The 18,393-nt window shown below is 38.5% G+C and overlaps 1 protein-coding gene across 30 annotated transcripts in view; it reads left to right on the top strand.

Moving 5' to 3' along the window:
• The window catches only part of RBFOX1 (RNA binding fox-1 homolog 1), a 1,131,477-nt gene that overhangs the window by 927,391 nt on the left and 185,693 nt on the right, over positions 1-18,393 (top strand). Inside the window, exon 1 of one of the 30 annotated variants that reach the window (XM_033073831.1) lies at positions 11,269-11,364. The exons of the other annotated variants lie outside the window; for them this stretch is intronic. Coding sequence (XP_032929722.1) covers positions 11,284-11,364 — 81 coding nt within the window. The 5' untranslated portion in view covers positions 11,269-11,283. Of the gene's footprint in view, positions 1-11,268; positions 11,365-18,393 lie in introns of those variants that run through there. 30 annotated transcript variants of the gene reach the window in all.

Raw genomic sequence — 18,393 nt, forward strand, 5'->3', positions numbered from 1 at the left:
ACTGCCAAAATCCCTGCAGCTGATAGGATTAACCAGCTAAATTTGTCTGTGAAAAATAGGAAATCTGTGTTTTTTCATCAACATTCAGTAATTCACATTACTGTGTTTGGGGATAGTGCTGCTTTTCCTAAACCTTGTGTTTTCTCAGGTTCTGTGTAAATTTATGTGATAAAGGAATCATAGTTCATATGCTATATATATATTTTTTTTTTAAACGTGCATACTGTTTCAAGTTACCTTATTTCAGGGGAAGGTTTATTGGAAATGCAGCTCACATAATGTATGATGAGGTGGAAAAAAGAAAAAAAACCAGAAGTGACCTCAGTGCATACAGCCCATGTGCTTGCAATTTTTCCACTTTCTTAAGCATTTATAGACAATTGAACTTAGTGTGCAGCAAACAGGTAGCTTCCACATCTTTCTGTGTATGCTGTCAAATTTGCATATTTTTAAATTTATTAACAGTAAGTGAGAGAAAGAAACAAATAATATGCTTTGAAATTATACTAAATTTCAGAATTAGTAGCTACATTGTGGCTCAAGACAACTCTGGTGCTTGCAGAATCAACTCTTTAATGACATTTTTCACTTCTAAAATCCGACTTATCATTTACTCTTCAAGAACTCATATTTTGTGCAAAATTTAATTTCAGTTGTAAAATCTCAGTGAAGCCTCAGTGCTGCCTTTTTCAGTGGAGTTGAATCTTGTCCAGCTGTGTTTACCCTTTAATGCATCCCTCAGTAAAATAATACAGGTTGCAAAGATTAACAGTAGCACAGTACCTGCACTAAAAAAACTTCAGGCCAAATAGATCTCTTGTGGTTCTGTGCATGCAGCATTGTCAGCACTGCCATGGGAAATCAATTAGGATAAGATCCAGCTTCATTCTGCTCCATCTTCAGGATTCTGTGGGACCACATCTGCTAAGACTCCTTCACTAGAAAGTTTCCAGTGAGTAAGAACTCTGGGACTTGGCATTATGTAAATATGTATTTATAAACTTGGGTTTGTTATTGAGGTGCCTGAAGTTTCTCTTTCATGCCAGATCCTCTCCCAATTTCATTTTCCTTACAGCTGTCTATAACTGCTGTTAGACTTAGAACTGTCGCTGTTCTAGCTGCATTAACTTACTCCTTCTTCTATATTGTCTTTATATTTTTATTGAGGATTGTCAGTAAACCAAAAAGAAAGTTATCCTTTCTAGGTTTGGTAGCAGTACTTTTACTCCACCTATTTAATCAGATTTTGACCTTTTATGACACTCTTAGATAATCCTTGTATTTTCCTGCCTTGTCTTTTTGGGCATTTATTTGTGTTAAGCAATCAGCTAAATAAGCATTTGAAGCTTTCACACAAGTGACTTAGTGCAGTGCCAGTGCCATACCTTGATGATTGATATGAACATAAAGAATTCTATCCATGTTTTCATTATTTTATCTCGAGGTATGGCTATTTTAGAAGTGAGGTGAGGAGCCATTTGCAGTGTGCATGTATCAATATTTATGTAGGATACAAAAAAAAGGTTGAAATACAGGTAGGAGAATATGCAAGGATTAATTTTTGCTCCCTTTCTGGCCTTTTAAAATGAAGAAGACATGCTGATGTTTGGGTGATTCTGTGATATGAACTCATTTCAACCACTTTAGACAGATAATTTTAAAAGGTTGAAAGGATGAGTAGTATGGAAAGATTATAAAAATAACAAAAAGTAGAATTAATAGCAAGCAGTTTGGTCTGAGGTTATCTTAGCTGATAGAACACAATGCCATGGACAAGAAATAGTCTTGAATATTTTGCTCCCTTACTGCCTTCCCACAGCTGATTCTTTCTGGAGGAAATACTCTGGCAGCCACGTTCTTACGGTGTCACCTTTTGAACCCTTGTGCCTTTTTGCAGCTCAGGACAGTTATAGTCTAGTGATATGTGGAATCATTCACATTTCTGGATTTTAGCAGCATTTAATTGAGTACTATTGCCTTTCTGCATAAATATGTGTGAAGTGAATGTTCATTTCTGATCCCAACTTTTGGATTAATCACCTTTCCCTTGGGTTGTCATGCAGAATTTGCCATGTTGTGCAGCAACCAAGCAAGCATTGAAGATTTTCATTGTTAAGCTCAGTTAAAGTACAAATTCAGATTTTAGTAAATGGCTTTTTGAATAAATAAGCATATAACATTATCCTCTGTGATCTCTTTTTTCCTTGTTTTGAGAAATACATCCCTCAATAAAAAGGGCTGCTCAGGCCATTCAGGTTTTTTTTAACAACTTAAGACATATTAAAGTAGAATGAAGTAATCTCTCATAGCAGAGGAGCAGAGTGACCTTTTAGCCATATGAAGTTTGATCAGGTGTCTGGATTAACACATGAATAGAAATAATGCTGGGTTGGTCTGGCATCTCTGGAGAGCTGCTTGCTCAGAAAGAGCTGGATATCATACAGCACATGACAGATGTTGGACACTTTTTTACTGCTACTGTAACTGCCATGTGTATTATTAATTAATTTTAAAAGGGATTTATAACAGTTGTGATTGAGAAGTAAGAATGTGAGATAGGATTACTAAGAATCTCAGGGAAGAAGGTGCAATTAATGTAAAATCCACTGGAACTCCTCTAAGACAGACAGTTCTGAGTGAAGGATCACAAAGCAGCCTGCATCATGACAGTTCCTCTTCCTTATACCAACTTAATTTAACATTATTGCATGAGAAAATAATATGTTGATATTTTTAATCAAATGCCCTTTTATCTCCAGCTACAACTTTTTTTTTTACCAGTGCCATCTGCATTCCATTACTTTATTTTATTATAAAACTGATACTGAATTTAAAAACTATTAGCTATGAATTTTCATGCTCTCATTAATTGTGTTGTCTAATTGAAGAACCAAATATTGGAGAACTCAAGAATGGCACTATGGTTTAATCACTTCTGTGATGCTTTAAACTCAGTGCAAACTAAATGATTACTCACAGAAAATATTAGTACAGGGAAAGTACAGCGTGGGCAAATGTTATGCTGCTTTCCCTGAAGTATTCAGGTGACCTTATTATCTACCAACATGAAAAGCTGCTGTTGGGGAAAGAAGGTCACACAGACATCAAGGAAAAATCAGTCCTTGTCCTTTGCCATAGAGACTTCCAAGTATATATCAGCTGCTCTAGAGAGGAGTCCCACAACTGCTTTGCTGTGTGTGATATGTAGATAAAATCCTCATAGATTCTCATTCCTAGGGATAGAAATAATGAGGTAGCTACACAGTAAGGTGACAAAGCCATTTTTGCAAAGCACAGGCCATAAAACCTCATTTGTAAACAAAACCTATTCAGCTATTAATAGGGAATTTCACATGTACATAAACTTGTTGGAATATTCCATAGAATTGCAATGGGAAATGAAGCTGTTTATTGATCAGAGCTGATTTTTCCCCTGGAGTCCGTGCCCTTACTGTAAAGTACAAGTGCTGACTGCCACACTCTGCTGATTGCAGATTTTTTTGACAGCCAGGACCTGACTCTCCCCTAATCCATGTAGCTGCATTGTAGGAATTACAAAGCTTATGTGACAGACCTGTTCTGTATTCCAAGAACTGCAACACACCTGTCATCAGATAGAAACAAGAATGCCCAAGTCATCACTTTACTTGGGAAGCAGAACAGATGATTGAAATTATTTCTTACTACTAACTAATTCCCCTTTTAGCAGAGATAAGCTGCTTTGTTCAGCTGTAAATGAAACATTAGGGTATTAGCTGTCAAGGCAGAAGTATTGGAGGAGCTAAGATTTTATCAGCAGTAGTAACATTCTGGGCAATAAATTGTTTTGTTGGGCAGAATACTATTCTCCAGAGGTACAGAGAAACAAAGCTCATTAAGGTAAATGCTTAAAGCACCACAAAAAAAAGCAGAGACAAAGGCTTATTACCTTTGTTTTGGGGATAGATAAAACATTTGCACTTTTTCATCTCTGTGTAACAGTGAAGAATTATGTGGTGCTGTTATTAAAAAGATGCATTTGTAGGCTTGTAGAATGCTTTCTGAATATATCCAAGGGACAAATACATTCCTGAAATATCAACAGAGAGCTGTAGTAAGTGATGGCTTTTTGGAAATTGTTTTGTTTCCCTCTGGGTAAAATTAGGTATCTGCACGTTGTCCTGTACTTAGCATTCATCAGATTAATAGACTTGTATTATTAAATGAATGTTTGAAATGGAGAAGCAGAAATGTTGGAGTTATACTAAATATTTTTACCAGCATATATACCTAAATTAAATTCATAAGGGTTTATGGCATGAAGCATTAGGATTATGAGAGGAAAGGAACTCTCAATGGTAGGGACTGCAGCTAAAGAAAAATATTTTCAGTGTTAGGAAGGGATTAGAGCTCTGTAAACCAAGGATGGACATAAACTTGCTATCAGAAACAGTTAAATAGGATAGAAGTAAAATAGGTCGAAGGAATCTCTGTTTGTGAGATAAAAAGCCTGCAAGTAGCCAGAGGCAGATACTGTTTTCCATCATTACTTGTTTGAAGTAGCATTTTAGAAAACTGTAAAATAGAAGTTTCATACATAAGAACAAAGACATGTAGCTGCAAAATTGCATGGAAGATTCTGTTAATAGCTGACATAAATGTCTTCAAAATGTTCTCTGTGCCACATCGAGGATTTGGAAACACTGGAGGGAGCTTTGCAGTCCATCCTGTTACCTACAAAGGAGTCAAAAAAAGATGCTTTAGGAAGAACTGCCTAAAAATTAGAAGACAGCTGACCAAAGTATGGGTTATTTATTAATGGCTTTCTGTAGACAGGAAATCCTACACAGATAAAAACCAAAAATTCTGAATTCCAAAATTCTAGTTGATTTTACGTATTATAGAAGTATGTATTATTCTAGTTATATATATATATCTCTTATATATCTGTATAATATTATGTGTTTTATATATATCTGTGTATTATTCACATTGCCTATTGCATATAGACACAGTGTTGGTTAAATATGACTGCCACTGGCTTGTGGCCCAGTGATGGACAAATCTTCAGAATCAGTTTTCCACCTCTGTGAAACAGATACATCAGCCAACCAGAATAATCTGCTTGATTTTGAGGGGATAAGTGCAATAATAGTCAGCTTTGTTATTGGCTAAGACTGAAATTAATGAAGATTTTGTTTCCTCATTTGGGATAACTGAGCTCATCTGACAAAGTATTAAGGTTTGGTGAGGGAGGATTCAGTGATGCTTTAATTTACTGTCTTATATTGTAAGTTATAAAGAATATTCATACTTTATGCAAGTGCTTTATATGCACGTGCCAACTGTTAAAGAAGATTTTAAAATTCCAATTTGATCTGAAGAGTTCCCATTTGAAGAACTTGGCTCTGCTGTATGCTGGCCTGTCCCTTGTTCAGTCCCAGCTGCAGCACAGTCACCTGGAGCAGCAGGAACCTTTAGGCTCCAAGAACTGCAGCAAATCAAACCCAGCCTGCCTGGACTGCAGCCCTTACTGAAGGACTGCTTTTGATCCGAAACTGCTGCCAAGGCAGAACTCTTGTACTCTTGCTGAAGTTGAATGGGAACACGAGAAGTTCCAAAGGTAAACTCAGAAGACCAAAATATCAGGGCTTCTTGCTTCTAGCAAAATATTTACTCTGCTTGCTTTCTCTTTGGGGAAATCCGTTCTCTTGGATGTCTCAGATGAGTGCCAGGTTTTACACACAAGGGCTTTATTTTAGATGATGCATCCTTTAGAACAACCAGTCAGTCTGCAGCAATTTAAGTCATCTTTGCAGATGTTGATTTTACCCTATATTGTTTTCCTTTACATGTAAAATCAGATTAATATGGAGAACATACTGTGCAAGTGTAGTCGGTTATTGCTGGTTTTATTAAAATAAGGCTGGAATAGTTTGCATTATGGACTCATCCCTAGGGTACTCCCTCATAGTTATCCATAAACTAAAAACCCCTGGATTTTCAACTACAGTGATCAGCAAAAGAACAAGAACTGGACTTGCATCTTTTAACATGCCTGGGTTGGCTTTGGGGTGCTAGAGATCATAACACCCCCTGTGAATTCACCTGAGCTGAGCTGTGCTAAACCCAAAATGTAATGAGAGAGCACCTTGAGGAATCACAGGGATCAGATCCAGTCATTGGCATTAGTAGAGCAGGTAGATATTTTTGTATTTTGTACCCTGTTTTTCCTAAGCAGCTGGTTTTTAGTGTACCTGTACTGAACTCTACCTGTTGGTAGGGCTGTTGGAAGATGAGTCCACAGAGCTCTTGAGAAGAGGTCAAACGTGAGCTGATTACCTGAAGTACTTTCAGTAATTTGGGCATGTAGGATATCACTTTGTCATTTTATATTAACAAAAAGATCAACCTAGACAAAAACCATAGTCCTGATTCCAAGAGATAAGGTGGAAAGGTCTACTCTAATTTTTAATTGGTATTCTAAAGTAATTTTAATCATGCTTTCATCTTGTTTCAAAGCATAAATTTAGTTTTAAATACACAGTTATTTTGGAGTAATGATGGACAATTACTGAAATATTCAGAGACCTGGAATAATTTGTGTATTTACAAGTGGCTTGTTTTTATCGAACATCTAGTTAAGCTTTGGGCACGTTACTGCCATGAATCACCAGGAGAAAAAAAAATTTAAAATAACCCATGTAACAGGGAAACAAAACAATAAAAATGTTGAAAAATGTGTTTCTTCTTGTCTGCTTCAGGAGCTCATGGAGAAGATTGAAAGAGGATTGAGCTCTGAAAAAATACCAAATTTTGTTGTTGTTAAAGTGGAAGAGAAAAGTTTTCTGCAGAGCATCAGAAGTGTCAGGCTAACATGGTGCAAGGTGCTGATCTGAGAGAAACTTCAGCAAGCTCACTTTGTCCTGACAGGTCTAACCCAAACCCAGCCTTGCCTTACTGTGTCACTCTGACTTTATGCAAGATCAGGGATTCCTGTTTTCTCTCAGCTTTGTTAAAGCCAGCACAAACCCCTCTACTCTGTGTGTTTATTGGATAGAACCCTGACTGTGGCTAATTTGCACAGATTTGTGCTGCAGGTAATCCATTTGTACTGCAGGTAATCCAACACTTAGTCCAGCTCTAATGCATGAGGTTAAAGAAAAATGTGTATTTTTGATGTTTGTGAAATGAGAATCAGAAACATAGGAAGCCAAACAGATCTACCCTGGACACATAGCATTATCTTTAATTTAAATTTCTGTAGCTGTGCTCATTTTTGACATTGCTCAGAATCAATTAAAACTAACATGAATGCAGTACAGAGTTTTGTACGTGACCGTGCTGGAAAGGGTGGTGGTACAGGACTAGAATTTTCTGTTTAAGACATCTGTGCAGTTGTCTTTTGTTTCAGCAGCAAGAAATGGAGAGATAAAAGTTAGGGAAATTATACACTTGTCAGAAAACTTGTGGAAAGTGGCAGAGATTTTGATGATCTGTACACCAGTCAGTGAGCAGTTTATGCTGTGCTTTGTAAAATTGCTTACTGCAATATTTACTAGTGAAGTGTTGAGTGTTCTATACCCCCTGACCCCCTTGTTTTCATCTGTGCTACTTTTTCATGTCAACCCTCTACCTTAGCTGCCTGGGTGTGTATCTCCCAACAGCAGTGATTGCTCAAGAAAGCAGGGGTGGTACTTAGCTGAGAAATCCTCTTTGGCTGCTGCTGGGCCCAGGAATTGCAGCTTGTTCCTGGATCCTGCAGGTTTGACACTCTGGAGTGTAACCCATTGTCTGACTTTCCATGCCTTGAAAGGAGTTTTTCAAGTCCTCTCTAGTTCTGTGTGTTCCTTACTCATTTGGATTCTTTGCATGATTTTCATTTCAATGAAAAACTCACAGTTTTTCCTGTGTCAGTGGTTTATTTTTCCATTTGTGCTGTGGTTTAGAGTCCTCACTTGGCTAGCCAGGAGAGAGAATAATGGAGGGGTATTACTGGAAAAACTGTGATGTTGTTCTGTTCATATGGCTTCTGGATAAATCCCTGAATTACTGTACTGAAGTTGCTTGAAATTTTACAGTCTTTGCTGACAGGAAAACTAGGAGAATCTATCAGCAGTGCACAGTGGATGGGCCACATTCCTCAAATAATCCAGTCAATTAAAAATTGATTTTTGTTCTAGGCAGCATGGTGGTAATGTAGTGGGGAGACAGTGTATGCATTACCAACAGAGCTCACATCAGTTAAGTGATATTTAGGTGATCTTCTGTCATGGGAGAAAGCAGTGCAGTTGATGATCTTTGCTACTGAAGAAGCTAAATTGAAGTGTCAGATACCAGAATTGCATTTTATTTCTAATATGTTGGCCTGCCAGCCTGGGAGAAGCTATGTGAAGTCTGCGAATACAAAGGGACAAAAGTGCTAAATCTAGCAGAAACTGAATGGTTTGGGGAAGATACTATAGGATGGCTTTTAGAGCCTTTAAAAGCATTTAAAGGAATTGAATCTTTTACTTCAGTTGCTGGACCTTTTGTCTACTACCTTTCTCCCTTTTCCTGGCAGTAGCTCTAAGGTAAATGAAAGATATACATGATCAAAATTGCAACAGTCTTGTTTATAATTTTCCTGTTAAATGCCCCTTTAAAGTAGTTGAAATGAGAACAAAAAAAAAAAAAAAAGGCTGGATTCTATTAATTAAAAAATGTGAGATGTGTACAATTCTGAATTGCAGAATTTAAAGAGGTATGTTTCTACTATTGGAAATGTGGAAATGTGCAGTCATGAAGATTGGGCTGTATCTTCAGCACACACTGAGTTTGCAGGATGAGACACAAGGCTGAAATCAGTTTGCTCTTGTCTGGAGTCATTAAAGCATCTATTGCTAAAGACAACTTTGCACGTTTTCCAACAGAACAGAAAACATGCAGGAAATTTTACTGCAAGATCTTTAGTAACCACAGGGTGCTGAAGTCACATCCCTTTAGGTTATGAAACATCACAACTTGACACAAAAGTTGTAACTTATATTTTTCTTTTTTCTTTTTTTTTTTCCCCTTAACATGATACAGGCTTTTCCCTTCCTTTTCTTTCAAAAGCAGTTGTAGGATGTCCTGGTACACCTGTACTTCACCTAAAAGGTGGCTGCATTTGAGTGGCAGGTTAAGGGATCCCTATACTCTTCTCCAGACCTCCTGCAAGTTCAGTTCCTCAATTACTGCTAAATGCTCTATAGTGCTCATGTGAAAGGCACCGGAGAAATTGAAAGGAGACTTGTTCTTTAAAGTTTAGGTCCTAATTTAAAGTTTAGAGCCCAATTTTTAGATGGATAGTGTTGTTTCTGTGCTTAATTGCTTTACATCCAAACTCTTTGCCATGGTGACATTTTAGTAACATATTGACATGCACCTCATCCTGGCTTAGCTTTCAACCAGCAGCATTATATCTGTTTGTAAAATGAATGTATCAGAGACAGGCTGGAATGATGGGCACTGATCTGTGAGGTATCCCACATCTATAAAGTATTTCCACACTCTATTTCTGAACATTGCTTGACAAAAATATCTGACTTCTCACAGCCAATTTGCAAAGGAGATGGTGCATTTCCAAACAAAAGAATATAAAATTATATTCAATAGAAGAGATTGGCACACCACAAAAAAAAAGTTGGCCATCAGTACAATTATTTCTTAGCACCATGTTTAATTTTAACCTAGGTTTTAGTAAGCTGAAAATCTTCTATAAAAGATAATTTCACCTGTGTCAGTAGATTTCTTCATTAATTTATTACTAGGCTCTATAAAGAGAAAACAAACCACAAATTCTCTTAAATGTTATTCTTGGGGTAAAATGCTGCTGGGTTTTAGTGCTTTGACAGGGGAACAAAGATAAAGAAAAACAAGAAATCTGTGTCTGGGCCTCAGAACTCTTCAGCATGATTTGAATACAAGTGGCTGGCTGTGATAAGTACATTGGGCTCCCTTCTGTTAATTACAGCATTTCTAATGAGACTAATTTGACAGCCCCTGTGTCATATTATGCTGAATACTCCCTGTACTATCACTTGGAGGAGAAGCCTCCTCCCCACCACGTGAATAGTTTTTGATGGATTATAATTTCAGAAGGTCTGTGCCACAAGCAGACATTTGTTCTCTGCTCAGTTGGAATGACTTCTGTCTGTTAATGCATAGATGGACAAACCTTTCCCAGGCATTGACAGGGAAAGTACAAAATGGGGTCAGACACTTTCTCTTAAAATGTCTTTTTAAACCATGTGCCTTATTTCATTGTATTTTTTTTGTGCAGAGATGACAGTTTCCTCTATTTGTTGCTGTGAGTGACAGTTAACTTATTGTAAACATGAAATATTTTAGTTTTCTCTCGGTAATATTAAGTAGAAGGCATTTTAAAATTTTATTTGTTGTTCTTTTTTCCTTATAATAGTGCAAAACAAACTCACTACTAATTCAAGATCAAAGCTAGATATTGTAATTTTCTTGATATGGAATTTGTTATTATAAAAATACCCATTGATGTTTTGTGAAACCCAAGAAACTGTTTTCTCTTAACTTGAAGTCTGAATTTTTTGAACAGTTTAAGTAACTTCTTCAGAAGCATTTAGACAAAAAGTCCAGGAGTTGCTGTAACTTTTCTTTTATGATATTATTGTAGTTTTATCCAAACTCCACCAGGTGTTGCCAAAGAACATACAGCCAAGGCAAAGTTTACAGCTGAAGTGGAAGTTGCTCAGAACAAGAGTGTACATTTTCATGAGCACAGCCATTAAACCTTCTTCTGAAGCAGGAGCACCTTCCCTACAGATTTGAGACCATTCCTCTCTTCTTTGTAACCCACCATCAGGAATCAAACAGTTTGGTGCAGTGGGTATCACATTCTTAAAATTTGTTATTTCACTCACAGGCTGTAGGTGAATAATATGCTGGTTTAACCATTAGTTACAGACTATTGTAAATATTCCACTAGATTACTGTCTTAATTTTGGGTGCTGGGGTGTCCTCAGATATGAGATATTCAAGTAACAAACACTTTGTCTATTTGGTTTGGGATTTTTTCCATTCCAATAAGCAAAGCTGCTATAGACACTTTATTCCTACAACCTTTGGTAAAGATGTTCCTTTCCTCTGTTTGCTTTTTGTCTTGCTGAGTCAGGAGTTTTGCACATCACAAATCAGTTCTGTTTCAGGGTTTGTCTCATTCTGGGAAGAAAATGTGCTTCTGAAAGCCAAGGTTTGCTTGAGGTAATAAGAGCCCCAAACTTGTGGCTGATCTCAGGAGTGCAGTGCAAAATGCTCAGGCACACAGCCCTCGGTGGCAGCAGGGATCAATCCCGAGCCTTGGCGCAGAGCACTTTCCATCCTGCCTCCCTGGTGAGTCCATTGTGCTTATGGCATAAAAAGCAATGTGCATTTTAATTGCTTTTCTTGTTTGTGAACTGTTGCTCGACTATTACTGTGGTTTAAGTGGGAAAGGCTGGATCGTGGACAGCTCTGGTTGCCAGAAAAGGTGTAACCAGGGACTGCTCCTGATGGTGATGCACACAATCTGTGTTAGGGACTGCACTGAGCCAGGAACTTTGAGGGAATCCTTACTAGCAGGTAATTGGGAGTCTCTAGAATGGCAGCTTTACATCCTATAAATGCTGTGGTGTTTTCTTTTGTGCTTTAATTAAAGCTTTCACTTTATTGTTGTGCACAAATGTTTTCTATTTGAATGTTTATTGAGTGTTCAATAGCAACAAGGAAAGCAGGATTCTTTGGGGTAGCCTGGCATAATCGGTGTGGGCTGCAAGATGAAGGTGGTTAAGGGAAAAGGAAGGAAAAGCCTGATATGCTGCAGCTGCTTGAAGCAGAAACATGTTCAGAAATGTGACTGTAGCAAAGTCTGCACAAAGAAACTCATTGCTTGTAAGAAATCCAGGGCAGTGACTTCACCTGGTGGTATTTAATTAATTACTTATTGAGCATTATGTTTGCTTTCCCTAGGGATGCGATCTCCCTCCTTCCACCCAGAAGTGTCAACTAATGATCTGAATATAGAATATTTTAATTACTTTAGATCTCAGTAGATGTTAGTAGGTAGGTAATTTGCTCCCTTTCATAACTATGTGAGTACAGTAGATAACTCAATATTGCTGTAGCTTTCCTGGGATCCCATTTTATCCCCATCCCAATGCACTTGACAAAGAGGGTGGAAAGGGAGAAGAGGAAATATAAATTATCCTACGGAGGTGAGATTGGATCGGTGTTTAAGCTGGTGGGTGTAATAGAGATGCTGTGATCAGGTGCTGAGAGCCAGAATCCTCACAGCCCTCGTGCCACTCTGAGCAAAGGTACTGAAGATTGAGCAGTTCTCTGATGTGGTCTTATCAGTTTGAGTATAATGTAAATCCTGTTACAGCAGCTTTGTCCGATCTGCCTGTAGCTTTGTTCTGAACCTTTCAGAAACAGTTCACTGAAGCAGAAAGAACCCTGTGAATTGATATTATAAACCTGCATGGTTGCTTTATTCATTGTTGAAGCAACAGAATATAACAGAAGTATTTATTTTAGTGGATTGAGGATACTTTTTTTTCCCCCCTATCAACATGAGCAGAGGAAAAATGTTCTAAATGCAAAAGAGGAAAAGCTAATGCTATAATCATATCCATACCCACTCAGAGCACAATCCCATTGAAAGATAATGCAGAACACCGTATGTTTAAATTATTTTACACATTCAGAGAGATTTTTAAAATCCCAAAGTGTTGTTATTTCCTGCTGATGTAGAAAAAATATCAGGTGATGCTATTATAATCAGGAAATAATAGTCCTGTGAAAGAAAAGCTTCTCATAATGCACTTAGTCTTTCCAGACAACTGTATTTTTCTAAGCACCACCTACCTGCTCTCTTTGGGGCTGAGATGAGCCTTGGCAATTCGAGATTGCATTGTATTCACTTTCTTGCTGGTGGGCATTTCTTACTGAAGTTCAAGAGCATGAAATTTCTCTTTAGTCTCACTGCTTTGATATGGTATTTGCCTAATAATCAAACAAATTAAAGTGTGGGAAAAAATTGATAAAACTGCAATATCTTAAAATGAAGAGGCTGAAACAGTAAATTGAGTTCCTTGTAATAATGCTGCGGTGCCATGTTGACCCTTATTCTTGAAAATCAGTTTTTATGTTGTGCATCAGTAAGATGTGCAGTATTTGAACTTTTCAAGTGTCACATAATCTAAAAATTCAGGCATTATACTCAAAGATCTTCTGCAGGGTTTTAATTAACACTTGTGAATTATGCAGATATGGAAGCCCAGCTCTATTGGTAGATGTTTGTATATGCTATCAATGATTTTCTGCTACTTAAGATGCTTTTTCTCTTGTGTGGAACACTTACAAAGTGAATTCCATTACAACTAAAGAGTTTTTTTAAATGGAAAGTACTCTTAAGATGAGAGTTATTTAAGATAGAAACATTTTTGTGTACTGCTCTTAAAATTTCACTGCTTCTTTAAGTGTAGTGTAAGGAGTTTCACACTGAAGCAGAAATCAGAATAAGTTTGGGCAGATACAAAGCAAAGTCTGACAAATTTTATTATGTGATGTTATGGGTGTGGGTGCCTTATGGGATGAAAAATGAAAGGGTGCTTTTTTTTTCTTTCTTTTTTGATTTCCCCTTCCAGGTAGAACAGTAAGAAAGGAGATTTTCTTTGTCTTGATTTCACACCTTACAACAATTTTTGAGTGGCAGGAATGCTCCTGATTTTCCATACATATCTGTTTTTCTCTTTACATAGCAAATATTTGTATGGCTCTCATGGGATGAGTGGTGCTGTTCATCCTTGGTAAAGGGCTTGGGGGTTTCAGGGACTCTTGAACAGTTGGCAGGGCAGTTTTGAGGTGGGTAACACACAGTCAAGTGTGAGTCTTGCATGGACATTGTTTGCTTCATTCTCACTTCACATTCCAGCTATGTAAATCTGACAGTTGGAAATGCAGTAAAAAGTGAAGAGGAATAAATGGAGTTATATTTGCAGATTGCTGTTCTCTTTCTATGTGCCCACACCTCTCATGGATCCAGATGTTTTGTCCATTGACCACAAGATGCTTGCATCTCTAGCTTATGAGAACATATCTGTTTGTATCAGCAAGATGGATGTTTAACTCATTTAGTAGCCAGGTCATCACTCTCTGATCACAGTAAATATTTGCATTGATTAGAAGGGAAAACAAGGCATGTTTGCAAGGCCAGGAAGTTGTGCTGCTTTTTTTTTCCCTCCCTGTTTTACATGGTTTTCATTATTTTACTTTTTTCTTCCAAAAAAAAAAAACCAAAACCCTTTAAACATTCTGAATGGTTTGAGGAAGAATAAGGTATATATGTAGTGTTATGTTTTCACATTTATGTATCTCTTCTAAAGTTTGTGGAATTCCTTGCAGATCTATTTTTGTATTAAATTTTCAGTCTGAAACAATTCCTCCCATTTTATACTCTGTAGGACTGTAATATTTGTCCAATGATGAGCTGCATCCAACATTTTGTTAACTGAAATGGGAAGTGACAGACTGACTAAAAGAAAATGTCTGTGTCAAAGAAACAGATATTACTTCTTTCGCACAGATTACTGAATGCCTGGACTCTGAAGACTCTGAGATTGCAAGTGCACTAAGGTTTCATATTGATCCATGTTAGCCTAATTTGATCAGAAGAGTGACTTCTGTATTGTGTTATTTTCTTCTATAGTATTTGATTGAGATGGTCAAACACTGAGAATATTGTGCAGGAAAAGGAGGGATTGGTGAGACATTCGAAAAAATACAGATTTGTTAGATAAATTCCATTTGCATTGATTTTCACTAGGGATATATATCTTTTGATGGCAGCTGTCTTCAAAATAATAGCATAATAGATAATACTCTGCTACGTAGCTTTGTATTTTTATTACTTTTTTTCACTGATATTTGTAGAATAATTTAATCATTGAAGTTGGTCAGTACCTGCCCACTCAGCAAAGATATTTTTCTTTATTGTATTGTCAGTGGGTTTTTTTGGCAGAATAGAAGGAAGCAAGAGTTGTTATGCAAGAATATGAAGTTGGAAAATGTTTGAAGAGCTACAAAACGGGCATTAAAAAGTATCAGTTATTTCCTTGTCTTGCAGAAGTGGGTCTGGAGCACAGGGAGTGCTCCATCCCCAAGAACATGGGCTGTGTCTGCTGTGCAGGTGGGGTTTGGCAGAAGGTGACCTGCCACATCAGAGCCTGGTGCTGCTTTGAGCAGCCCCTGCCCTGGAGGGCTCCTTTCCTTGCTTCAGGAAAGGATGGAGGCAGGGCATGATAAAGCACTGTGAGATTATCACCATTGCAGAGGTTCCCTGGTGTGCAGGAGCTGGGAGCCTGGAAAGCAGTGGGATGGGAGCTCAGGGGCTCTGCTGATGGGGTGGGAGCTCAGGGACTCCTGACCATGGAATGGGAGCTCAGGGGCTCTGCTGGTGGAACGGGAGCTCAGGGACTCCTGACCATGGGGTGGGAGCTCAGGGGTTCCTGTTCATGGGGTGGGAGCTCAGAGGCTCCTGATCGATCATGGGGTGGGAGCTCAGGGGCTCCTGCTGATGGGATGGGAGCTCAGGGGCTCCTGACCATGGAATGGGAGCTCTGGGGCTCCTGCTGATGGGATGGGAGCTCAGGGACTCCTGCTGATGGGATGGGAGCTCAGGGACTCCTGCTGATGGGATGGGAGCTCAGGGACTCCTGCTGATGGGATGGGAGCTCAGGGGCTCCTGTTCATGGGGTGGGAGCTCAGGTGGGAGCTCAGAGGCTCCTGATCGATCATGGGGTGGGAGCTCAGGGGCTCCTGATCGATCATGGGGTGGGAGCTCAGGGGCTCCTGATCGATCATGGGGTGGGAGCTCAGGGGCTCCTGCTGATGGGATGGGAGCTCAGGGGCTCCTGATCATAGGATGGGAGCTCAGGGGCTCCTGCTGATGGGATGGGAGCTCAGGGGCTCCTGATCATAGGATGGGAGCTCAGGGGCTCCTGCTGATGGGATGGGAGCTCAGGGGCTCCTGCCCAGGGAGCAGGGGTGGCAGGGTGCATCTGCCTGACCTGCTCCTCCCAGGTCCTTCCCTGCCTTCCTGAAGACACGGAGCTGATCAGATCATGGGAATCCCTCTCCCAGGTTCTCCTCAGGAGGTGGGCCCTGCTCCCCCTTCCCACAGTCCTAGCAGGGACCTTACCTTTCATACAGTCACCCCTTTAGGGACACACAGCTTGCTTAAGGTGAAAAAAGCCCGCCAATCTCATGTAAAGGAAACACAAGATCTGAAAATTACGTTGTCTAAAAGTTTAATATTAAGACATGAGAAGCCATTAGCTTGCTGTCATCCCCTGGCAAAGATCCTAATTTTGGTACCAAACTTATTATTGGATGTCTTCTGTCCAGTCAAATAAAAATAGCACCAAAAGCATCCATTTTGTATAAACTGAAAACAGACTGGTTGTACAGTAACGTGGTAGAAGCCTTAGTGAGAGGGTAGTTATCACATGGTGTCATCACATCATTTGCAGAGCAGTTATTAGTTTTATTTTTCATTGCAGTTATGGCTCAGGACAGGGAAAATGTGGTATATTGCTTTCTTTTTACTCGGGAGATTGCATGCTTTGTCAAGAGTGCATTTGTTAGTCTCAGTGTCATATTTATATTAAAGACATAACAGAATCCTACTGCACTATCAATTGCTTTTCATTACCCTTGTCTTTGCTTGCAAAGGTCATCACCTCACATGTGAATCAAATTTGGAAAAGAGTATTTTCTTTAGAAGCAGAATTGTAGTCTGAATTTCAAGGCAGTGTGGTTTGAGGAAGTTGATTTAACATCTTCCTGAGCTTCCTTTTAACAGCTGAAGTTAATTCAGCACCTTTGTGTGGGCAGATTGCATTCTCCCCTGTCAGAGTTGCCTTGCTTTTGTTTTGTTTCACATTTGAATAATACATTTGATTACCATGGCAAATGTTGCAGCGTGTGCACGCCTGACTGTAGTGCCTAATTAACTGATGATAACAAGGCAGGATTGCCCTCTTCTCTTTCATAAGCAATCATATACATGACAGTTCTTTTATCTTTCTTCAAAATTGACTTGCTCTCCTGACCCTTAAGCAGCTCCTGTTTTGTGTGTTTACCTCTGCCTTTGCAAGACTGCTAATTTTCTGTGGCATATCCTATCTAGTTGTAATTAACACATCGAACAACCAAGAAATAGTTCTGCTTGCAGATGCCTAATGGAGGAATGCTTTTCCCCAGTCGTTCTACAGCTTCATTTTGCTCATTTCCATTGACCTACAAGGGCTTTGGGTTGGGTTTTGGTTGTTTGGGCTGCTGTTTGTTTTTCGTTTTTCTTTTTGGTTTTTTGAGAACTACAGTGGTGTAGTCCTATTTAGGTAGAGAAAACAAACTAAAACATCAATTTGTGTACAAAACATAGTCTACCTCCACATATGAACTTAGGGACAGTCACTGTAAGTTTGGTAAAGGTCTGGATTTAGCAAAGTTAAATTGGAGATAAACAGAGCTGTCATCTTGCATGTATTTAATCCTGAAGTCAAAGGCCTGTTCTTATAATTAGAAGCTTCAAGAAGCACTTGACCTATTTTAAGGAAGCACTGAAGTTGCATGTACACAAAGCAAACATTTTCCACCATTGTATCTTTAACTGAACTTAGATTTCAAACAGATGAAACCAGGATTTCTATTTACTCTTTTATAGCTAGTCTGAGAATAAAGCCATAATGAATCCAAGTTCAAAGAGAGGAAGGTGGAAGAGGAAGGGTTGGTAGTTACAGCAATAAAAACAGGGGCAAAAAGAACAGCTTTTCTGAAGGACTCAGGCTGGAATAATAATGATAGAATTGTCTAAATCGATATATCTCTTGTCAGCCTCACGTCTGATGTTTGAATCAGTCAGACCTTTTCTGCAAGAGCTTTCCTCAGGAATATTGAATTATTTATTATTTGTATCTTTTTTCTCTCCCCTTTCTGATGATTTTTTATTTTTTATTTTTTTTTCCTAACTTAGTAAAATTTGTTTTTTATGCTGCCAGGTTCAATGTTGTCTGCTGTTTGATAAATAGCAGTAATTGGGTGTATAGCAGAAGTCATGTAAAAATGTATGACTTCAATTACATCTGGAACAATTTTTTCTTTATATTGATCTTTTTTTTTTTCTGTATAAGATCTGCTCTTCATAGCCTCCAGTGCTGAGTTTTTAAAGAATTACTCTATGTCCATATGTTGGCATGCACTTTTGAACCCATGCATATTTTTTTTAAAAAAATGGAGTGCTGTCTTGAATCAGTTCTGCCTGAGCAGTAAGTGAAAAATTAGAGTCATTCAAATAGTGAAATATTCATATTGTATTCTAGT

The sequence above is a fragment of the Catharus ustulatus genome, chromosome 16 (assembly GCF_009819885.2).
Source record: "Catharus ustulatus isolate bCatUst1 chromosome 16, bCatUst1.pri.v2, whole genome shotgun sequence".
Taxonomy (NCBI): domain Eukaryota; kingdom Metazoa; phylum Chordata; class Aves; order Passeriformes; family Turdidae; genus Catharus; species Catharus ustulatus.